The 24497-nt window shown below is 44.2% G+C and overlaps 3 protein-coding genes across 4 annotated transcripts in view; all 3 read left to right on the top strand.

Annotated features, from left to right (window-relative positions):
- Nucleotides 1-24497, top strand: part of tk2 (thymidine kinase 2) — a 300481-nt gene that overhangs the window by 141305 nt on the left and 134679 nt on the right. The gene's annotated exons all lie outside the window — the stretch shown is intronic.
- Nucleotides 6797-11614, top strand: zic2b (zic family member 2 (odd-paired homolog, Drosophila) b). Its single transcript, XM_026191145.2, has 2 exons — nt 6797-7546; nt 10162-11614. The coding sequence occupies exons 1-2, from the start codon at nt 7024-7026 to the stop codon at nt 10791-10793; spliced, it is 1155 nt and encodes a 384-aa protein (XP_026046930.1). The 5' UTR covers nt 6797-7023; the 3' UTR covers nt 10794-11614.
- Nucleotides 13759-24497, top strand: part of pcca (propionyl-CoA carboxylase subunit alpha) — a 33342-nt gene continuing 22603 nt past the window's right edge. The window contains exons 1-7 of one of the 2 annotated variants that reach the window (XR_013900892.1): nt 13759-13910; nt 16423-16500; nt 16646-16693; nt 17380-17448; nt 22555-22668; nt 23619-23672; nt 23750-23881. Coding sequence is in view for 1 of the 2 variants with exons in the window: in XM_026189854.2 (XP_026045639.2) it covers nt 13833-13910; nt 16423-16500; nt 16646-16693; nt 17380-17448; nt 22555-22668; nt 23619-23672; nt 23750-23881 (573 nt within the window). In the remaining variant the exon portion in view is untranslated. The remainder of the gene's footprint in view (nt 13911-16422; nt 16501-16645; nt 16694-17379; nt 17449-22554; nt 22669-23618; nt 23673-23749; nt 23882-24497) is intronic. The other variant, XM_026189854.2, reaches the window with a different exon arrangement.

Genomic DNA, 24497 nt, shown 5'->3' on the forward strand with positions numbered 1-24497 from the left:
TCAAATAACTTTTGTTCTGCTATTTCATAGTTTATACAAATTTTGGCCAATTCCTATTTATTTTAACCCTTTAGCCCCCAAAAAGTCGCCAGCGACAGGTTTTTCCAAACCTGTCTCGTCAAACCTGAGCTCTGCCAGGGGCCCAACACGCCTGGACTTTTAGAAGAAAGGAGATGTCCGAAAATAAACCACAGGGTCAAATACTTGATTTTGTTCAGTGTTTTAGAGTTATTAATTTGAATTGACTAAATATTTTATTCATGTACATTTTGATTGCCTTTAGTAAAAATGGCAAAATTTCAATTTTTTTTCCCCTGTTATTAATCCTTGATTACATTCATATAGTATACAGTAGAGGAAAAAACCTACCAGACCTACCAGTTATCCTGCGTAATATTATTGGGGATAAGGGTTAAGGAACCGCAATTAATTTTTTTTAGTTTAGCTTGTGTTTACTACCATATTTTTTTATTATCACCACACAGTAAACATTAAGTAATATGTAAAGTGTCCATTTATCCTCCATTCCGGTCCATTATCTTAAGCTTAGGCTGTTGCCCCTCGACCCAATCCGGTACTAAGTATAGAGGCCCAGACTTCGCTCTCTCCAGGCACTTGGCCCAGCTCTTCCGGGGGAATCCCAAGGCATTTCCAGGCCAGCCGAAAAACATAGTCCCTCCAGCATGTCCTGGGTGTTCTGGGTCTCTTCCTGGTGGGACGTGCCCAAAACACGTCACCAGGGAGGCATCCTAACCAGATGCCAGTATCTAATCTGTCCTTTTTGTATGTTCCCCTCAGGTTGCCATGATAGCAGATACAGGGGAAACAAGTGTAGACGATGCCACAAGAAGGATGATGAAATTCCTCATATCACCTGAGCTGGCTGTGGAGTACAACATGCTTGGCCGACATGGGAAAAAAAAGTTCAGAGATTTGCATCTTTTTAATGTTGTGTATGGTAAGTTAGTTTCACTTGAGACATTTGAACTTTAGAAAACTAAACTTTTTTAATAAAGTGTTTGAAAGTGTAATTGAGATTGGTTATCATGCAATTTGTATATATTTTTTGAGGCAATAAAGTGAAATAAACATTGTTCTTTGCAAATCATCACCAAATGAAGTAAGCTAAGATTAACTTTACTTTGGCTTGCCCATTTTTCTTCTTCTTCATTTGCAGAGGCACTGAAGAATTATTTAACATCAAAAGTCAACTTGCAAGAAGCAGAGAAGGCTCTGTCCAAGTGGTTCACTGGAGCTAAAGACAGAGGAGGACCGAGGGCTGCAAGGGTACAAACTAGACTTACGGCTCTGTAAAAAAACAAACCCTGCTGATTCAAGATAAGCTTTTGAGTTTTCCATCTGACTTTTTCCCCATGTTGCTACAGTTCCAAATATCTAAGGAATTTTGCTGTAGTTTGACATTTCTAGTTTTTAAACGTTTACGCACTTTGGAATACAGTTATGTAAAATCACAGTTGTTGGACAAAATAAATGTGAAAAATGTTGTTTTGTGTACCCTCGTGATTTTTGAAATGGTTTTATTTACAAATTAGATTTTGTTTGCGGTCAGCTTTAATATATTTGGTGTCTTTGTGTCACAGAACCCGTATTAGCCGTCTAAAAAATTGATTTTGTGACTGTTTTACTACATGGGACCCACTCAGTGCCAGAACTTAGTCAATTCAAACTAGAAGTAAGATGCAAATACAGAACCTCCTGCTAATGCCATTCCAATGTTTTAGCTCATGTTTTCCTCATGTTGTACCCACTAAGAACTTGAAAAATGGGGCCTAGGTGGGTTTCAGTGTACTTTGCCCAGTTGGGGTTCATTTAGTTCCCAGATTTTACCAATATAACACCAAAATGGGCTTATAAAATGGGGCCATTATGGAACCCGCGGACAATCCCACTTAAAACCCACTTTTTAGCCTATGTTGTTCCCACATGGAACCCACAACAAACTGAAAAATGGGGCCCAGGTGGGTTTCTGTGTACTTTGCCCAGTTGGGGCCCATTTAGTTCCCAGATTTTCCTAACATAACACCTATATGGGCATTTAATGTGGGGCCATTACGGAACCCGCGGACAATCCTATATGGGGCCCATTTTTCAGCCCATTTCCAAACCATATGGGCCCCACATATAAATGTTGGCTGGGTTGCAGCCTTGCTGTCTCACTGATTTTTTTTGTGCAATTTTGCATGCTTTTTTTTTTCTTTTACAGCGTATTGTGTTCTGTGTCCTGATTGGCTGTAGACCATTGTCAGTCAGACACCTCCGTGCCGTGTCTCCTGTACAGTACAGAATGCGTTCAGTTTGTCAAATTTACATAAATCTTCAATTGCTAGCACTGTGACTCTGAAACATACAGTATAGCACTGTATGTTTGTAAGTTTTCTCCCCAACAAACACAACAATGTCGACTAAACGTTTTGCACCGTCAAAGGCACCTGCGGTAGCACCCAAAAGGCAGGGAAGTGTCATGGTCCGGGTGAGTACGGGGTTTTTCCACTCCGCTGGGCTCCACCTTCAGGGAGAGACTCCAATCAGCTTCCACACCTGGTTCCAATCAAGTCACCAGCATATAAGACCAGCATTCACAACAGACCTCTGCCAGATCTTCTGCTAACTCACGACCCACCTGGCAGTTGCGCTTCCCAACATAAACTACTCACATCTCCGCCTGGACGCTGGTTCTGTCATCTGGTTGCTTCCTTTCCATCATTGGACTACACCTGTCTGCCTCCCTGCCAAGTCCCTCACTCCAAGCATATTCTGGATCCTCTCTGGCCATTCCTCACCCAGAACCCCCTGGACACCCCCTCCTCGCATGACACTTTAACCTGCAACGCGTAAGCCCTAACCACCATAGTCTAATCCTTCAGCTGTGATTCACTAGACTGCCACTGACTACTTGTCTCCTCTCATTATAGTGACTGCGTACCTCCATCCAGGCTGCTGCCCCTTTTTCCATTCCCCGGATCCATCCGTGAAATCTAGCACCTAGCCATAGCACTCAGAGTTTCATGTTCATAGTTTGGCCTCACAGTTCTCAGTTCATAGCTTCCACAGTTCATAGCATTCATAGTTTCCTGCTTTGTAAGTTCACTAGGCACTGTAAATAAAGCACTGTGTTCACGCCCGTTTTGCCTCCCTCTGTGTCTGCATTTGAGTCCACACCCACAGCCTGGCCCTATCGGCCGTAACAGGAAGATGCTAACCATCACACAAAAATTTGGACTTCCTGACATGCAAAAGAAAGGTAAAAGTTAGCGTATTTTTTGGATTATAAGGCGCATTAAGCGAAACAAAACAGCCAGATTAGTCAAACTTTACTCAACTCATTCTTCTTGCTTCCTCTACTTCCGTACAATTGATTCATTAATGTTGAATTTTCTGGCAGCTGCTCTATTCCCATGTCCTGGACCTGAAAACAGGGTTTGATCTTTGGTTTGATCCTATAATACTGGACTTATTTTTCTACGAAGGTTTGAACTTTGAGAGTTTAAACAAGAGAGAAAAATGTGAAAATGTTCATGCCTGTCTGAGAAAAGTGTATAAAGTGTGTAGTGAGGGGTTTTACAGCCTTAAAACATCTATATTAATTGTAAAATATAAAGTTGGCTACTTTGCGGATTTCACAGATTGCAGGTTATTCTCAGAATGTAACTCCCGCGATAAACGAGGGACCGCTGTATATCTATATCAATAAAAAAAATTCCCCTTGGGGTGCCTGAAGCCAAAAAGCTGACTCAAAGCGCTCCAAGGTCACGACCTGTGAAACCCATTACAGCATGGTGTAGAACAGATGTAGTTGTGTCCTCACCTCCCAAAGGAAACCAAGTTGTCATCCAGAAACAAACCTACACACACAAATCCATTTAAAAGATAAAAATTGTCAGGATGTGTGCTGTGGCAGTCAGGATGACCCAAACACAGGACTCGTACACAGCATGGAAACTTAAAGCAGCAGCTTTATTGCTGGGAAGACTTTCTATAAAAGTAAACTCACAAAAAAACTAACCAAAGCCACAAATATGAAAACGAAAAACTAGATATAAGACAGACTAACTGGAAAACAAACCAGGAACTGAGAACCTGAACTTAGCCAGGATCACAAAGGGCAAAACTCAGCACAGTGAGGGTACAACACGATGAAGGGCAAAGGAAAACACATGGCTTAAATGCACAGGCAAGACAAGAGAGGATGGGGATCAGGTGGGAATACAGCTGGGACAAATCAGACATACAGAGACAAAGCAGAATACACTGACATAAGGCATGGACTATCAAAATAAAACAGGAAGCGTGACATCATGTAGAGGCAGAGGTGGTGACAGAGTCTGGAACAGAGGAAATACAAAAGCACCGGGAAAACATGGGGCCAGAGACTAACCACAGATAAACAGTAAGTAAACAAAACATCAACATCAGTAATCAAAGAATATCATTCCAGAAGTTGAAACACAAACAGTGGGTCGCAGACCCAGTACCATGACAAAAATCACCCACAATATCAGTAGTAATTTAATAAGTTCACTTTATTTTCTATAAAACTTCCATCCATCCAATCACTTCTGCTTATCCTTTTTAGGGTCGCAGGGGGGCGCTGGAGCCTATCTCAGCTGTCATAGGGCGAGAGGCGGGGTACACCCCGGACAGGTCGCCAGTCTGGGCTAAGACACAAGTGGCTGTCTCCCAATTCAGGGTCTGCAGCCTTAAAGTACGCAGCCTCAACGATCCTCAAGGGCCGCGTACTCAAAGACCGCTAAGTGCGAGGCTTGTGAAATGGGACGGTCTAGCCTCCGTCACGCTGCCCAGGTTGCCGGGCAACCATGATACTACCAGCTGGAAACTTTTCAGCATTATTTGAGACAATCTTTTGTTCATTTGTTTGTTTCTACATGAGCTTTGATCATTCTCTGTAAGATTAAGCTCAGCTATTGAACGGCGTATATTTTAAAGTAAAGGCTTTAAAACCAAGTTAGTACAAACGTCACTAATGTCACATGACTTTGCCGACATGTGGCCAACAGGAATGTTTTATTGTTCTTCGTTATTAAACATTCGCACATAAATAAGTGACATAATATTCAGTACTTAAAGTGTACTCTTCGGGCGCCCCTCGTCTGCCGTTTTTTTTCGGCAAAATTATCCACACCCACCGCCGCGCTATGCATTCTGGGATATATTGGGCCACGAAGTCTACACCGCCACATCCTTAAAATTCAGGGAAATGAAGGACGCATTTCAGGGCCGCATGTCGAGCAGCCTTCGAATTGGGACAGCCTTCGGCGCGCCGCTGTGACGTAATCGGCCTTAAAATGCGGCCTTTAAGGCTGCAGACCCTGAGTTGGGATACAGCCAGAGACAGACAACCATTCTCACTCACATTCACTCCTATGGGCAATTTAGATTGATCAATTAACCTAATCCCCACTAACTGCAAGTCTTTGGACTGTGGGAGAAAACTGGAGTACCCGGTGAGAAGCCACGCAAACATGGGGAGAACATGCAAACTCCACACAAAAGACCCCGGCCTGAAGGTGGAATTGAATCAGGACCTGCTTGCTGTGTGGCAACAGTGCTCACCACCGTGCCACCGTGCTGCCCTGGTTTAAAAACATTATTTCACATCATTTATTGTAGCTCACACAACATTCAGAGACTTTATGGCCACAGATTGTATAGAGAAAATTAATATTAGGACAGCATATTAATCGTGATTTCAAAGGCTGTAGGTTGCAGCCATTGCTTTAGCAATGTGTATAAATGTAACAGGACTGGTTTTAACCATTGTAACAGTCTGAGCTTCTTCAAGCTTTATTTGAGCACATTAGCTTACTAAAAACAGAAGCTAGCTAGTACTACTGGTATGTCACATTTTCACAAGGTAAGACTGGGGCTACATGGCTACGTGGAGGGATACTAGCATTAGCTGTGTTACTACATTACTTTCAGCCAAATCATGAGGGGTTCAGGTTTTCTTTTCCCTGCATTTTCCCTTCACATCATTCATATATTTGTGTTGGACATTTTCAGAGAGTGAATACCGAGGCTAACTGTCCACAAACACTTCTTTAAAAAGTCTCCTTAACAGTGAAAAGCTGTCAGTGGCACAGAAAAACCCAGCCAGCATGCCTGTGAGCAACCAATGAGAGACCTCTTTACATGCATGCCTAATTTGCATTGCTTTTTCTCCAAGGACAAAAAAGCCATAGAAATGGAAAAGCTAATCCAATAGCTAATCTAGTAATTATTACAGCTAACGGGAAAAATGAAACTTAAAAGGTGAGTGGAATAAACATTTCAAAACTAATTGGATTTTTCAATTCATTTACTTATTTCTCTTTTTAATTTGCATTTTTTTAAAGTCTCAATTTGAACATTTTTTAAAATGAGGTTTTGATTCTTTCTTTTTCTTTCTATAAATCATATTTAGTATTAACTACATTAAGTATTTGTTGTTGGATTATTTTGGAAATATTTATTCATATTTATGTTTTTCATTTCCCTTTAACATATAAACAACGATGGATGTTATGCATGTCTAAATAAACAAAAGACATGAAAACAGTTCTAAATGAATTTACTAATGCAGGTTATTTCACGAGTCATCATTAAATCAGGCAATGCTTCATTTCTGTGTGCTGGCGCTCCTGATCCTCGACGCACATCAGCAATATGGACACGTTAGTTCAAACTAAAAGGAAGGAAGGCTGGAGTAAGGAAGGAAAGGAGACAAGGACGCCGCCAAATGGTAGCGGGTCGCGTCCTGCTGTATTCCTTCGACTCCGTTCATCTCTATTCACAGTAAATAGAAGCATGGAGGCTTTGACTCTCGGGAGCTAACAGCGAGCAGCGGGGGGTAAAAACGCTGCCGCATGCGCTCTCGCCTCGACTAAAACACACAGGAAGGAAGCGTGATAGTGGTGAGGCTTTGGCCAGTTGGATTGAACTCATTTTAAGTGAAAGCAAGGTGTGCTGGTGGCGACAGGAGCGGGACAGCCCGCCGTGCAGAGCATGAAGCGGACGGCTGTGGTGGCCAGGCACAATGGCCTCGTCTCTCCGTTGGGGAACAACAACTCTGGAGCTTCTAGCATCGTCTCGCCACCCCATCCGAGAGCTACCAGTATCCCCGCTTCTGCCGACACCGATGCGGGCGGTGGGATGGACGGCCTGCTGGATTTCTCCAAAGGCCCCACCGTTAAAACGGAGCTAGTGTGCAAATGGATTGACCGAACTTCTTCAAGACAGAGGCTTGGGCGGACGGCGACATCCGTCTGCGATCAAACTTTCAGCTCCATGCACGAGCTCGTGGACCACGTCACCACCGAGCATGTAGCTGCGGGGCTGGAAAGCCTCAGTCACGTCTGTATGTGGGACGAGTGTATGCGCGGCGGGAAGGCGTTCAAAGCCAAATACAAACTCATTAACCACATTCGCGTGCACACCGGAGAGAAGCCGTTTTCATGCGCATTTCCCAATTGCGGCAAGATGTTCGCACGCTCGGAAAACCTCAAGATCCACACGCGCACGCACACTGGTAAGGGTTCGTGATTGTGTGACTGCTACGAGAGCGCAGATACTGTCATTGCGCTCGCTCAGTCCGTGCCATCCGTCAACACAAGCTTCCTGTCAGGGACCGAGAACACAGCATAATACACAGCGCTCTCCCCTGCTAGGAATCCCCTCCATGTTTACTTGGGCTTAGTTCGGTGTAGATTCACATTAGACTTGAGTGCTCCCTTGTTTCCTAGGTGACAGGCATCAGCACAGGTCAGCACTGAGCTTTAGTTTAGTCCTCAGGACGTGTATGAGCGGTAAACCCGTCCTTGGGCAATGACTATACATCAGTTATTAATCATCAATAACAACAGCGCTTGCTGCATTTAGGATCTTGAAATCAATAAGCCAGTAAAAGTATAAAAGTCACCAGCTAAACTAGAAACAACCACACAATGCAGAAAACGAGTGCGATGCTGTACCGACATCACGGGCAGGGTAGCGCAGGGCGCTGATTGAAACTGGCTGCATGTGTGACAGATGCTCTGAAACTGCATCCAATAAAAACTGGTACTTACTGGGTGCACCCCCCCCAACAAGCTCTCACACACCTTCATTCATTCATTCTATAGACAAGTGCCACGTCTAACATTCATGCATGCACTCACAATCTAATGGATCAACTTACTCCAGGATGCTTGGACATGCAGGCTGAAGGGGCTGGGGCTCAAGCCACCAGCTCTCTGATTGGTAGAAAAGCTGCTTCTGATGTGAGTCACAGAGGCTCCAGCTAAGTGGTCTGCAGCCGTATAAGTAGCTGAGTGGTCCCACATACATGCAGGTCCATTTTCTGACCATGTCTCTTAAAGATGCTTTATTACCACAACACTGAGTTTATGTTACTGATATAGACTTTTTCTAGGAAGGCCTGTGATGGCATGATGTCACGGTAGAGGCTCTGTACATAGACTGTACATAAAAGATGGACACAGATTCCAGTGAAGCTATAGTGGTGAGGCGAAAAAAGATCAGCACATAGCTTCAAAAACAGGTCTGCCACTGCATTCATCTTTAATACAGTCGATGCTTTTATGTGTGCTTCCAGTTTCCCCAAGACATCACTCCCATTCCCGTTAAAGACAGCATGAAAGCATTAGTACAACTGTGTTTTCAAAAGGAATACAAAACATGCAAACGTTAAAATTTAGCATGTCGTTATCTCTTCTGCTGATAATCATTCATCGTTTTACATTAAGCTAAATCATCCAGTCTTATGGAGGGTTTTTTATTAGCTGGTGCTTCCTCGCTGACCCCACTGTGTTTTCTCTTTATCCCAGAAGAAGGTAAAAACCCTGGTGTGTGTCTGTCCTCCCATATGGAAAAGATAAATATAACTCTTATAAAGTTTGTATCTGCCTTGTGTGAAACGTGTATGAAAAGCATACAAGAGTGAAAACAGATATGAGATCCCTTGAAAATTATAGAAATGAAACTTGTATGTTTTGGACACTTCCTAAAACAATATATGAAAGTAATGAGAAAGTGGCCACTTTCATGAGTAAATCATATAAGCTTTATAAGTATATTGTCTTTTTCTTTTCCATATGGGCTCTCACGAGCTGCAGCGTGTCTGCATGGAAGCAGTGAGAGCCTGACCTACACAGCTCTTCTGTCCATTTGGTGCTGCATTAATCAATGTGGTTCCTGACTGTTGATCTAAAACTGCAGCAGATTTTTTGGTTTAAATTTCCTTCTATTTATTACATTTACTGGAGATATTACATTTAAAAACAAAGGGAAGGAATCATGCAGCATCCATAACTTCCCTCCACCATGCTTGACAGAGGATATCAAGCACCATTTGTTCTGCACTCACAGATTTGCTTCTTTTGTAACCAATCGCCTTCTTGTTGGTGATGACTTTCTTCTTCAAAGCTTTCAGTCACCATTCAAGAGCTGCTGTTTTGCTAATTTCTCAATGGATCAACCTTCATTTCTTAAAAAGCAACATCACTCTGCTGAGGTTTGGAAGCTGTTCCCTGACTGGGATGTATGCCTAAAAGCTAAAGGATCACTTCTTCAGCAGCATCATATTTGTTAAACCTGTTTTAACTGTGTGCTCAGTGATGGTTGCTGAACATCGGTCACTGCGTTCCAACTTTGATATGAGTTTTGATTATTTAACCTCCTAAGACCCGAGCTCTTCCACAGCAGCATTTTTAATTTCTCTTTGATATTTGGGCTGATTGGGACCTGATGAATGTAAAAACAAAGAATTACCAGATTTTCTTTTAACCTTATTTTTGTTTTTAAGAAAAATGAGAGCCACACATGAGGATATTCGTTTAACATTTTGATAGAACAGTAGCAGCATAATGTCCTCGTAAGTGGATATCAGGCCCTTGTAGAGCAAAATTGAGTATTTTGGTCTAAATAACCCAAAATGTGATGTCCACATATGTGGACGCAGGTCCTAGGAGGTTAAAATACGATTCCATTAAATATTTACTGTTCTTTAGAAACAAGTGTCCTTTTTTGGAATAACAATGCTATTTCTCAGCATCACTCCTTTGAACGTGTCCAGTTGAATGTTGGTTTTTCAGGTCCATTCCCTTTGCAAGGCTGATAATTGTGCGTGTGATGTTTGTTTTTCAGGTGAGAAGCCATTCCAGTGTGAGTTTTGCGAGCGGCGCTTTGCCAACAGCAGCGACCGAAAGAAGCACTCGCAGGTCCACACAGCCTCAAAGCCCTACGACTGCAAGGCAGTAGGATGCACCAAGTCTTACACCCACCCCAGCTCCCTGCGCAAACACATGAAGGTTCACATCAAGTCATCACCTACCTCTGAAACCCAGGACCTGTACAATGCCATCCCTCTTCAACTCCAGCAACCTCATCCGGCTGTCCTCGAGCCCCTTGACCTTAAAATGAACCACCTCTCTCCATCACTTACTGACAGAAACACTCATTTTTCTCTGCTGTCCAATCACGAATTGGACCTCCGTTCAGCCAGCGAAGTGGACCATAAGCTGCTGCTACGGAGTTCGTCTCCGGTAGCGATGCCTCTGGATCTCTCTCTTTCAGGCCTGAAGAGCCAGCTGAGCCAGCAGCAGCAGAGCGGCAGGACCCCACGGCGGAGCCAGCGCTCAGTCAACCCAGCCTTACCTCAGTTGTCTAACATTAAGGAGTGGTATGTCTGTACCAGGACTACAGCACCACACTTTCCTCTCCTTCACCCAGACCACATCAAATCAGAACCTAGTGATGACGAGGAGTACGTCACGTAAAGTTGAGGGACTGGTGAAATTTGACTCGCAGAACAGATCTCATATCGTCAGATCCAGGTCGGGCCAGAACAAGCAGCTGCATGGTTCCACATCGGTGGCCCTCGGAGAAGGTCAAAGGGACTGTGTCACATTAAAAATGTGTGGATCAACAGAAACGGCTCAAATGGTGTCCGAAAGGACGGGAGGAACTCCTGATTATGAAACAAAATGTTTTACTGCAAGTTATCAGTCATGGCTAGCTAACCTGAACTAAGATAAGGAGTTAACTTTGTGCAAGTGGATCAGCGAATATTAAAGAGATTTGTGTACATGACGACCTCTAGAGACACGGATCAATGACCAATTCAAGGGCTCCACTTAGGTGAAGCAATTTTAGGGGCCAAGTTGATGGAAAGAGGTTAATGTTTCCTTGATGTCACAGCACCAATGTACACAAGGTAACACGGCAGGACCAAACCAGCAGGTACACAGGGGAGTACTTTATAGTCTCTGTATGCTTCGAGCAGACTGGTTTGTACAACTTTAAAAGGTTGATCTGGAACAGCTGATTCTGCTGTCAGGCCGCCACCTCTGTGGAAGCATACAGAGGTCTTTAGTAACAAACAGAAGTCTGGAAGTATTTGTGAGTTTAATCCAACGTAGCAGAAGTCAGTGAAACTATACTCACGTCCTTGTTTGTACTGAATCTCCCACTGAATCTCGGTTGGATGATGAGTGAGTTAATCTCTTGTGTTTGTTTACACTTCATTTCCAGCACCTCAAGCTTTCAAAAATCTCATGTCCTACACACAATGTGCATCAATAAATCAAGAAAAGAAGTAGAAGTGTGCATGATTTTTGAAACTGCTTAAAAAAGTAACTGTTTTAAAGTGCACTCTTCATATGTGGCTCAGATTCATGATCCACCCACCAGAAAAGTTCAGAGACCTGCAGCAGGTGGAACTGTCCACCAACCATAACCACAGTGGTTCCTCCTAAAAGGTTGTAATTTAATTTTGCCATGAACACATTGCAAAAGTCTATCTAAACATGATAATTCACCAAGTATTCACACTTACCATGTCAAAGCTTACCCCAGGCAGACTGTATCAGGGGTTTCCTGCATTGGAAGTCTCCATGTTCTTGTGTCTTGATACTCTGACAGAGAGAGTAAGGTAGGTGGCTCCCCTGTACAGACTGACTCAGTGATGTGAAAGGTAGACCTGAAAGTGCGATCCAGCCTGTGGCAGTAAGATTATGTGGAGGGTGCACTCATCCACTGCCAGGATGTTTCACAGCAGCGCAGCATGCTTTTGGGCTAATCTGGGTGAAAAGAAGCTAAAATGAAAGCTGTCTATATTTTGACCAGCAGCTGGTTCAGAATTTAAAATTTGATACATTCTTGTAACATTAGCTACAGGCAACACCAATCAAATATATCGTCATGCCCTTGGGTAAGTTACTAAAGCACGTTGCCAGATAAATGCTTTCTGACACTGCTCGAGTGAACTCAATGCTATTTCATTAGGCATACCTGCTGAATTGCTTGTTAATGCAAAGATCAAATTAGCCATTCACACAGCAGAACAATGCTTTTACACATGTAGTCAAGATAACAATGAACTTCGAAGTGAGCATCAGAATTGGGACGAGGTGTTGCTGTTACCAGGTGGACTGCTCTGGGACTGTCACAGACAAACCTCTGTAGTGTTAACAGAGAATGACCTCAGAAAGAGAAAGCATCCGCTGAGTGACTCTGCTAGAAAATAATGGTCAGACTGCTTAGAGTTGGAAGGTAAGTCCATTAACCAGACTGGAAAAACGTTGTCTGGTCTGATGAGCCGTGGCTTCTGCTGCAACGTTCAGATGGCAGTTTGATGTAATGTCACAGCGTGAATTAACCCTGCCTTGTATCTGCAGCTCTGGACGTGGGTGGTGGTGGCGGTGTATTGGTGTCTTGACACCCTTAATGCTATTCTTTAAAGACCAGAGCCAGACTGTGAGTTTGAGTCCAACACTGCATGTCACAAAGCTCACATAATCTCAAATTGGTTTCTAGAACGTGGCGAGGAGTTCTCTGTACTCTGATGGCCTCCAGAGTCTCCAGAGCTCAGACCAACAAAGCACCGTTGGGATGTGGTTGAAACGGGGGATGAATTCAGCCAAGAAATCTGCAGCAACTGTGTGGGTCCCTTTAACTTCAAAGGCTAAAGGATGTAATTAAAGAAGTGTCTGGGTGTGAGTGTGTCTGCAACCGACATATGATGTGTTAATATCAGCTAGGATAGCACCCTGAGGCCCTCAGAAACCTAATGGCAAACAAAGGGACAGCATTTTCAGTAAGCGTGTTTAGTCGTGTTTATATACCAATGAAAATTTTGTTCCAAGCATTTTAAGTTACTTTTGGGTTGGGGTGTGCTATCTTCACAGCTCTGGTGAGTGGTGCTCTTGGACTCTTGTGCAAAGCAAACATTTCTGCACCTAGATTAAACCCAGGAGGCTCTCCAGCCAAGAAAGAATTCAGCATGTGTAAGTTATTAGGCTCATCCGAGGGCTGACTGCAGCTCTGGAAGGTTTGAATCACGACTCCTGCACTGGGCATGTGCAGTGCTGTGCCCCCTTCCTCATTTCTTAGTTGTTGTTTTTTTGCATATCTACAAACACATTGCTCACATGCTTCCAGTCATCAACTAAACTTTAATGTTGGACAAAGATAACCTGAGTAAATACAAAAAGGAGTTTTTAAATTTGATTTCTTAAGAGAAAAGAGTTATCCAAATCTACCTGAAACATTTTTGGTCACTTTAAATATCTATCTTATATTTGCTGCAATTGCTGCTGCCCCGTTGGCCTGGCCGCTCTTAATGTTTAATGTCAATCAGAGTTCATAATCAAAGAACATATTAAAGTGTCTTTGCTATAAACTGATTGGCACTTCTACCTTATGGCACAAATGTTCTTTCTGGCTTGGCATGATTCAGTATTTACTATTTAAGTACCGGAAATCACTTTTTGGCATCACACTGGCCTCCTGCGGCTGTGCGCTCTGCACGCTACGTCATGACGTTGTGGATGATCGGCAACATGGCGGCGCACAGTGTTCCTTCGACGTTAAAGAGGCTTCTGTTCGCTGTAAAGGTGAGCTGACCGCCAGGGTCTGTGCTTTCACTCAGAGGACCTCCACAAACAGCTAACGCACAGTCCGCAGAGTCTGTGACGGAACAGCCGCTGGAAACAAACTTGGAGTTTCCATTACGAGGGGCTGTACCACACTGTTAGAGGTTTCAAAGTATTTTGCGCTGAAACTTGACATGTTGGCGCTGCTGTGTCGCGTATCTTGTGCAGCAGAGTAGACACTGAGTCTTGCGGGTATGGGCTCAAATGTGGTCATAAATATTTTGTACTTGTAAATCAGTTTTGTATGTGTAAACAGAGTGTGTGTGTGTGTGTGTGCGCGCGCGCGCGCGTGCGTAAGTAAAAAGATTTGTGCATGGACTTAGCCAAAAAAAACAACTGCAAGTGACAAGTACGAATTTTGACCCTATTTCTCTTGCTTTCATCTGATTGGTCAATGTCATGTCAATCACAAATGTAACAATCCAATCAGAGAACAGCTGGTTGAACTGCAGGTCCTTGAAGGGTGATACAGTTTGGAGGATCTCTATATAAATATCCGATAGCAGCTAGGTCCCCTAACTTTCAGCAGCTGTTGAAAGGAAAAAGTTGTGCTATATCAGTGGTTAGAAATACCATTATTACTTTAGGATTAGTTTAACACAAAGTCAGGGCTGACCCAGGACCATTGCTGTGAGTCACAGTGCGCAGCATAAAGGTCCTTTCACATCGGACGCAGGATGTGCTGCTAATGCTAACTGCTAACTAAAAGCAAAGGATCCAGAATTTGTTGCGCTGGCTGCTGGGCTCTGTGGGTTTTTGCAGCAGCTCTACCTGTACTAGATGCACCTGCTCCTTGTCGTTTCTAGCTCTGACTTTGTCCTCTACAAGAGTTTTGGTTTTTTTGCTGGTTCTTCAAAAGAATAGGGTGAGAACTCGTACTTGTAACTTGCAGGTTTTTTGGCTAAGTCCACATACAAATCTTTTTTTATGCACACACAAATTCTTTTAACACATACAAAACTGATTTACAAGTACAAAATATTTATGACCACATTTTGAGCCCATACTGCGGGTGATGCGTGGCCTGTTGCTTCACGCTTTCATGCCACAGACATTCCCGGGACTGTGCTGCCCTCTCCCTCCTCTGTCTGCACTGAGTCGGCTGCTGTGACCCTGCACATCAAACATCCCGTGTTTGTGCAACTGGGACACCGGCACCTCAAACACAGGCAGACGGAAACCAGGTGACAAGCTGCGAACAAATAGTTAAAAGCTCAGGTCATGTCCTGCATTTGGAGTGGCTGTAGCTCAGGAGGTGCCGCAGGTCATCTACTGATTGAAGGTCTGTGGAAGCTCCCCGCTTCATCCCACTGCTCTCCATGCACAGCGCGCGCTCCCGATGCAGGGGGTAGCTACCTTATCGCGACACCTGTCAGCCTTCAGCGAGCTGTGCAACTCAAACACGGAGTCACACCAAGTTGACAGTTCATCTGCATGTTTTGATCCAGATGTTGTGCTGTGTCAGACACTTTGTAGCTGAAAGTTGATCAGGTGCTTTGATGCAGACCTCCCGTGACTTTTTCCCTGTAAAGGTTTTAATGTTGATTCCAGGAACAGCGCTGCTGTTTCTTCCACGCTCAGCATGTCACGGTGTGTGGACAGACTCGGGCTCCACGTTAAACTGTGCCCACGTCATCATCACTGCTGCTGTTGTTCTGCAGTGTGATGTTAAAGCTGGGGGCTCTCGTTCATTCACTGCTCCTGCATACGTTTCTGTTGCAGCTTTGTTTCAGTTGAAAATGTCGGAGAAACGCTGGTGTTTAAACGCATCTGCTACAGAGCCGCGCGTTAGACGACAATCGATGCGAAGAATGCGTGTCGAGAATTTTTCATAATCGATTCGTTGGAATTACTCGATGAATCATCGCAGTCCCAGCGGGGAGCGATGCAACGGGAACACGGACCAACGCTTCAGAGAAACGACACATAAAGCAGGAAAAGCGCAGCCAGTGACACTTTTCACTGTTTCCAGCACTCCGCGCTCTCCTCCCAAAGCTGCTTGGTTACACACTGACTGCAGGCAGGCAGACAGTCCAGCAGGTGGCGATCGAGCTCAAGCATAAACCCCGTTATTGTCAAAGCTGGCGAGCATAAGTAGGTGCAGTTAGTCTCTTCCTGCTCACCTGTGTAGAACTTCAGCCACAAGCACACTGCTCTACCGGCTCAAAACTGTCAATAAAAATGAAGAAGAATGCTTTGAAGTCTTCAAGCAAAACTTCAAGGGAAAATATCCGACTTTACTTAAACTTCAATGAGAGGCTCTTTGTAGCATATTTGGATATTTACTTGTTTCTAAGAATCAGTAATGAGGTCAGAGTGTGTGTGTGTGTGTGTGTGTGTGTGTGTGTGTGTGTGTGTGTGTGTGTGTGTGTGTGTGTGTGTGTGTGTGTGTGTGTGTGTGTGTGTGTGTGTGTGTGTGTGTGTGTGTGTGTGTGTGCGCACTAACAGTAAAGTTGTGCTGTGTGCTCTGCAGTGTTCCCCTCTCCAGTCCAGATGCTGTGTTGTGCAGAGAGAGGCTCAGTATTCCACCATATCTAGTCCCAATGAAAAGGTAATGCATGGCTCTCGTCTGCTTATTTCATTTTTGTATTCATTCATATTTTCAACAATGCTGATTAAGAAAATCTATATATTTTACTTTCAGTACAAAGTCTTTGTAGTAATGCAACGTTGCTGTTTGTCTTCTTCCTCCGCAGACCTTTGATAAGATCCTCATTGCAAACAGAGGAGAGATTGCTTGCAGGGTAACTCTCATTGACTCACACAATATGTACAGTTAACAGCTGGTTGTTTTGGGGGGACTAAGAGGAAATTCCACTTTGACTTTACGGATAAATGCCACTGATATGTATCGACTTTCACATCAAGTTGGTGCCAGAATTCTTTAAATGTGACAGTACTTGTGCTCGTATGGGACCACAGGTAGCAAAGTGATCCTTGACAATAACAGGTCCGTACCCCTGACCTATCCAAATGCCAAAAACAGCATTCACACAGCTGTAAATAGAGTTTTCGTGTGTGATTAATGTTAAGTCATGGTCACGATGAATGTGTTTCATGCGTGGACGTGTCAAGCTGTTCATCTTAAAATGAAGCAGAGAGCAGCTGCAGCTCACAGCCCATCTCATTGCTGCAGCAGGAAACTCTGCAGGGCTCAGCTGTGAAAGGTGCTCTGCCTACGTTCTTCATCTCATGCTAACTTCTGCATCAGTGGGTCCACCTTTCAGCCACCAGCTGCCTGATATTATGTAGCAGCACGGGGGCTGTGGTGGTGGGGTAAACGTCCGGGATCCATGATTTCCAATACAGATAATGACATCCTCTATATATTATTCATATCTCAGTGCTTTTAATGCTGCAGCTGATTGGTGCAGTTGGCTGTGCCTGCTGATATGTTCTACTGTGAGGTATTTTCCTTGTTTTCAATCAGGTGATCAAGACGTGCAAGAAGATGGGCATCCAGACTGTGGCTGTTCACAGTGATGTAGACTCCAGCGCTGTGAGTCACGACCTGTGCATTTCCAGGGAGCAGGGGAACTCTGATGTTAGACATAACCTCGTGTTGAATAACTGCATGCTGGTTTTATTTCACACCTACCTGAGGACTTGTCTTTGTGTTCAAGGGTTTCATTTGAATTTTCAAACTCAGTGTGATCTGAATGTGATCCAGTAGGTTAAACGTAAATTCAAGCTCAGGTTAACTTAAATACTTTATCCTGAGAGTTAACAGTTAATGCACGTTGATGCAAAGAGGAATGGTTTTATATTACATAGTTTATAGTTAACACTTCAGTGTTGGATCAGACACCTGGGCAGTGATAAATCAGCTGATGCTTCTGCACTGACTGTGTTACAGTCAGGTATAATAACTAATGTTATTCATACCTGACTGATGATTAAAAAACCTTGTTTGTGTGCTGACATTACCATGTACACTACCGCTAGAGCTGCCACGATTAGTCAACTAGTCACGATTAGTCGACTATCAAAATCGTCGACGACTAATTTAATAGTCGACGCGTCGTTTGAAGCTTTGTAAGATCCCAAAAGACGCAGGAATAAGTGGCAGGATTTAAGAGTGTAATAACGGACTGAAACAGAAGATGGCAGCACTGCATGTACAAGGATGCCAGCTGCCGTTAAACCCGAAGAAGAAGAAGCTGTGTCCCAGAATTCATAGCGCAGCCCAGCTCAGTTGTCAACAATGACGGCAGCTAGTTAGTTTTAATATTACTCTTATTATTCTTTCTGGGTCACAAAATAAACGTTTGACATATTTTCAGGTGAGAATGTAGCTGTGTAAACCTCAAATATCTGCTCAGTTTATCAGGACACCGCATATTTTCAAAAGCGCTCCGACGTTTTCGGAGACGTCTGTTACCCACTAGCTCGATAGCGAGCCGGGGGCTAGGTCACTAGTAGTGATGGGATTTCCGGCTCTTTTTAGAGACTCGGCTCTTTCGGCTCCGAACCGGCTCTTCAGGTTGTTTTGTTGCTTTAATTAATTTATCATTAACAATAATATAAAATTATGCAGAAAAGGAATTACTAATGTAAAAAAAGTGGTTTTATTTATATATGTTCATATATGGCCCCTAGAGACAAAGCACGTACAAACTCCAAAACACATTTCTAGAGTTAACTGAACTTCCAAAACAGAGCTACTCGGATCACTTAAATTACACAATTGAAAGCATGTGTGTATTGTTTGTGTATTTATAGACAAGCACTCATATTTATTCAAATAATTTTAAAAAAGTTCATTTACCTGTTACTACCATCCATCTTCATCCGCTTTATCCGGGGCCAGGTCGTGGGGGCAGCAGCCTAATCAAAGAGGCCCAGACCTCCCTCTCCCCACCTCCTCCAGCTTATCCGGGGGAATACCAAGGCGTTCCCAGGCCAGCCGAGAGATATAATCTCTCCAGCGTGTCTTGGGTCTGCCCCGGGGCCTCCTCCCGGTGGGACATGCCTGGAACACCTCACCCAGGAGGCGCCCAGGGGGCATCCTTGTCAGATGCCCGAACCACCTCAGCTGGCTCCTTTCGATGTGGAGCAGCAGCTGCTCTACTCTGAGCCCCTCCCGGATGGCCGAACTTCTCACCCTATCTCTAAGGGAGAGGCCAGCCACCCTTCGGAGGAAGCTCATTTCTGCCGCTTGTATCCGCGATCTCGTTCTTTCGGTCACTACCCACAGCTCGTGGCCATAGGTGAGGGTAGGGACGTAGATCGACCGGTAAATTGAGAGCTTCGCTTTTACACTCAGCTCCCTCTTCACCACGACAGACCGGTGCAGCGTCCGCATTACTGCAGCTGCAGCCCCAATCCGTCTGTCGATCTCCGGCTCCCTTCTCCCATCACTCGTGAACAAGACCCCGAGATACTTGAACTCCTCCACTTGGGGCAGGAACTCATCCCCGACCCGGAGTGGGCACCCACCCTTTTCCGGCTGAGAACCACGGCCTCAGATTTGGAGGTGCTGATCCTCATTCCCGCTGCTTCACACTCTGCTGCGAACCGCTCCAGTGCGAGCTGGAGGCCCTCACCCGATGAAGCCAACAGAACCAAATCATCCGCAAAAATCAGAGATGAGATTCTGAGGCCACCAAAGCGACAGCCCTCCACCACTTGGCTGCGCCTAGAAATCCTGTCCATAAAAATTATGAACAGAACCGGAGACAAAGGGCAGCCCTGGCGGAGCCCATCACCCACCGGGAATGAGTCCGACTTATTGCCGGCAATGCGAACCAAGCTCTTGCAACGGTTGTATAGGGATCGAATGACCCGTAGCAATGGGCCATACACCCCATACTCCCGCAACACCTCCCACAGGACACCCCGAGGGACACGGTCGAATGCCTTCTCCAAGTCCACAAAACACATGTAGACTGGTTGGGCAAACTCCCATGCACCCTCAAGTATCCTGGAGAGGATAAAGAGCTGGTCCAGTGTTCCGCGACCAGGACGAAAACCGCATTGTTCCTCCTGTATCCGAGGTTCGACTAGCGGACGAACTCTCCTTTCCAGCACCCTGGCATAGACTTTCCCAGGGAGGCTGAGGAGTGTGATCCCCCTGTAGTTGGAACACACCCTCCGGTCCCCCTTCTTAAAGATGGGGACCACCACTCCGGTCTGCCAGTCCACAGGTACTGCCCCTGATCTCCACGCAACATTGCAGAGGCGTGTCAACCAGGACAGCCCTACAACGTCCAGAGCCTTCAGGAACTCGGGGCGGACCTCATCAACACCAGGGGCTCTGCCACCAAGGAGTTGTTTAACTGCCTCAGTGACCTCGCCCCCGGAAATTGGCGGGTCATTCCCCTCATCCCCAGACTCTGCTTCCTCCTCGGAAGACGTGTCAGTGGGATTAAGGAGGTCCTCGAAGTATTCCTTCCACCGCCTGACAATTTTCTCAGTCGACATCAGCAGCGCTCCGCCAGCACTATACACAGTGCAGGTAGAGCACCGCTTTCCCCTCCTGAGACGCCTGACGGTTTGCCAGAATCTCTTCGAGGCAGTCCGAAAGTCTTTTTCCATGGCCTCTCCAAACTCCTCCCACACCCGAGTTTTTGCTTCAGCCACTGCCCGAGCCGCATTACGCTTGACCTGTCGATACCTGTCGGCTGCCTCCGGAGTCCCACAGGCTAACCAAGCCCGATAGGACTCCTTCTTCAGCCTGGTGGCTCCCTTCACCTCTGGTGTCCACCATTTGGCTGGAGGTGTGCGTTGAAGATCTTACTACCACACACCAAATCCGGTTGTTGATACTTCCTGGCTTGTGTAGCCACTAGGTAACAAAAGCTCAACACTGCGACCTAGCATCCTGGAGCACTTCTGTTGTCTTTTGTACGTGCTTCTGAGTTTTTACGTGTTTTGGAGTTTGTACGCGTTTTGGGGTTTGTACGTGCTTTGTCTCTAAGGGCCACCGTAAATATACTTTCATTTATTCACTCCAAATAAAATGTAATAAATAAATCATATAATACAAAAAAAACTATTTACATTTTAAACTTTTAACTATTTAAATTTTCAGCTTTTTCCTTTTAAACAAATTTAACGTGAAACAACACAAAACACTGCAAACCACAACACAATTAAATATAAATTAAAATATTAAAACAAAAAGAAGATGCACATTCTCTGTCATATGGGCCTGCATGATTTCTGAATCCTTTATCATCCGCAACTGAAAATAGTGGATAATTACTATACCTTTCTAATGTGACGTTGTTGTCCCTTGCTCTTTTTCTCTCTGGCTCTGTTCCTGTGCTACTGCGAGTGTAACTAACGCCCCTCCCCCCCTCTGCCCAGCGCAAAGTACAGGCCGCGTGTGCGGAGTTTAGCGGAAAAAAGGGCAAGAGAGAGGGTGAGAGAGGGTGAAAAAACAAAAAACAAACCTCACGGCTCCCAATAAGGAGCTGGCTCGCCTCATTCACTTTAAAGAGTCTGCTCTAAGAGCCATTTCGTTCGCGAACGACCCATCACTACTCGAGCCGTGAGAACACCAGACTCCCGGCAAATCGTTTTCAAACCCACCGCCCTCTTTCACTACTCAGGTTAAACATGATATATGAGTCACTTAGATAACTTAAAAATGTTATTGTTTGGCTTTTTTCAGTATTTTATTTGTTCCTGAGTAAATCGGTTTGGCTGAGATTAAAGTTATAGTTTTTACACAGCTGAATAAACGTCAAGCAGACAGCTGATCATCAGAAGTGTGAGATGCTGGAGAATTTACTCCGGTGTCCTGTTATATTTTAGATAGCAAGGAGTTTATTAAACTCACCGAAACAATCTGCAGATTTCATTAAAATTTAATAAACCATCAACTTGTCTTTACTTTTAGTTAGCACCTTAAACACTTAACGCTGTAAGCTAATGATAGTTATATAAGAGCAGATGCTGCTGGTGCAATAAGCTGTACCTGTACGTCCAGTGGATGATGATCTGATTAGTCGACTAATCGCAAAAATAATCGGTGACTAGTCCACTATCAAAATAATCGTTTGTGGCAGCCCTAACTACTGCCTTAAAGGTTTATCACCTTTTTAGTGTAAACTTTGAATGGTAATCAACATTTGGCTCAAAAAGATCCTTTGTGAGCAGCAGGAGAGCTTTAAACGATGTTTGTCGGTGCTTTGTTTGTGGGACGTTGGTAGAGCATGTTCTCTTGCAATGCCATGGAACAACACCGTGTGCACATTATACAAAAAGTGCACTTAAACTCAAACAAAAACAGAGTGGCACTTCAGGAAGCGTGAGCTCAGATCTTTTCAGATCACCCTTAAAAACAGTGCAAAAAGTCACAGAGGCCTCCGCTGCTTCAAACAAATGATTCTCTGTAACTCTTTTACAAGTATGATGTGAAAGCGAGCCCAACATGTGTGCCTAGGTTCTATATGACCTTTGCATTCATTTTTCACTTTTTTGTTTTACCGTTTTAGTGACTTTAAAGCACATCATCTGGAATAAAATCTTTAATCAAAGAATGGGTATATGAGTAGATTACTGTGCAGTGAAAACTGTTGTTGACGTTTTAGCCGCACAGTGAGCCTCGGTTTACCTCCTGCTGTGGATGTTAATGTTCTGCTCTGTATGGATCTAGGTTCATGTAAAGATGGCTGATGAGGCGGTCTGTGTTGGCTCCGCCCCCACCAGTAAAAGCTACTTGAACATGGATGCCATCATGGATGCCATCAGAGTGACTGGAGCACAAGCTGTAAGTGAATGACATGACTTGCATATTCATTTTGTGTATTTAGCCCAAGTCGATGACCCGAGAACCTGATGCCACAGGTGCATCTACTGACAATCTTATAGGAGTTTGATTCTCAGTGACTGCATCCTTAAGGTTAGAGGTCAGAGGTCAGGTTTTCTGAAAATCTTGTGAATGGAATACCTTAAGAACAAGGTGATGTAAAATTTTGAAATTCATACGACAGGTGCATCTACTAGGAGGCAGAGGGGGGTAACTCTGGGTCCGAATCGACTTCTGTCTTCATGTTAAGATGAAGATGATGCTTTTCTGTATTCCAAAGAGTCATTTTGTTTTTCAGTTGAAGCTCAGATTTCCTGCAGTGTCCTCCGTCATGTTACAGTGGGGCTGCAGAGAGGCTTTTATGTTGATGATGTAGTTGCTTACACACATGTATGAGTGTAATTTGTTTTAAGTTGTTGCCTCCAAAATAAAAGGGACAGGCTTGTAATGTATGTTTTATAAAACAATGCAAAGTACAGTGGGTGAGTTTATCAAAGTGCTTTTTATCTAACATTCACACTCTGTTGAACACATCAGAGAGAAACTAAGGTTCAGTGTCTTGCTCTGAACCACCTTCTGATTATTAGATGAGCTGCTATGCCTCCTGAGCTACAGCCACCTGTTCAGTGGCTGAAAGGGGACAAAGTGCATGATGTATACCTATTTACATTGGAGTCCTACGGCCAGGAGTGTCCAGGCCGTTAACATGCATTCAGACTTGTATTGACAGTCCTGCTAGAGTCTCCTTCTAGGTCAGATGCAGTAATACTGTTGTGACTCTTTTTGATGTCAACAGCTTTTAATTCATAAGTACAATTAAGCAATTGTTTTTTGCATGAAAGGAGTTTTCTTCCAAACCCCCTTTAAAGTATATTTGGGTTTGAAAGTGTGACTTTTTTCTCCTCTCTAAGGTTCATCCTGGTTATGGGTTTCTGTCTGAAAATAAAGAGTTTGCAAAACGACTGGTGAGTTATGCAGTGAATTACTTCTCTCTCAGCACAAAGTCTGTTAGGAGTCTCATGGTACTTTGTCTTGTTGCCAGGCAGCAGAAGGTGTGGCATTCATTGGCCCAGACACCCATGCTATCCAGGCGATGGGGGATAAAATTGAAAGCAAGCTAATTGCAAAGGCTGCCAAAGTCAACACTATCCCAGGATTCGATGGCGTTGTCAAGGTAGGGCCATCAAAACGGCAATGCATGGAAACGCGAAGGCGTTTGCTAGATCAAGTCTGAGGGCTGTTCATCGGCTGTGTCATGGTTTTTGTTTTTCACTAATATTTTTTTTCCAATTAATAGGTTAAAGCTAAACATGTGAGTGAAGTTGGCCCCCACCTTCTTCAAATCCAACAAAGTGGTATCAAAAGTTTGTGCTACGTTTGTGCTGCAAAAAGTTTCGTTTGTGCTAATATCATTTTAAAGATATTAATAAAAATTTCTAGAGGTCATCAGAGGTCAACCAGCCCCCCCAAATTACCCAAATCAAACAAAATTGATGTCAAACGTTTGTGCTGGTTTGTGCTGCAAAAATATTTGTGCTGCTAACATTTTAAAAATTTTAATAAAATAACGTCTTGATGCGTGCTTAATCATCCAGGTAAGTCAATCCCAAAAGGTTGATTCTGTTCATCTGGACATTTTCAGTTGGAGAAACGTTTCGTCATCATCCAGGTGACTTCTTCAGTCTCAGCTGACTGCAGGTTTCCAACCTTATAAACACATGTGAGTGAAGTTGGCCCCCTACCTTCTTCAAATCGAACAAAATTGATGTCAAACATTTGTCCTGCAAATG

This window comes from Astatotilapia calliptera, chromosome 13 (assembly GCF_964374335.1).
Source record: "Astatotilapia calliptera chromosome 13, fAstCal68.1, whole genome shotgun sequence".
In the NCBI taxonomy this organism is placed as follows: domain Eukaryota; kingdom Metazoa; phylum Chordata; class Actinopteri; order Cichliformes; family Cichlidae; genus Astatotilapia; species Astatotilapia calliptera.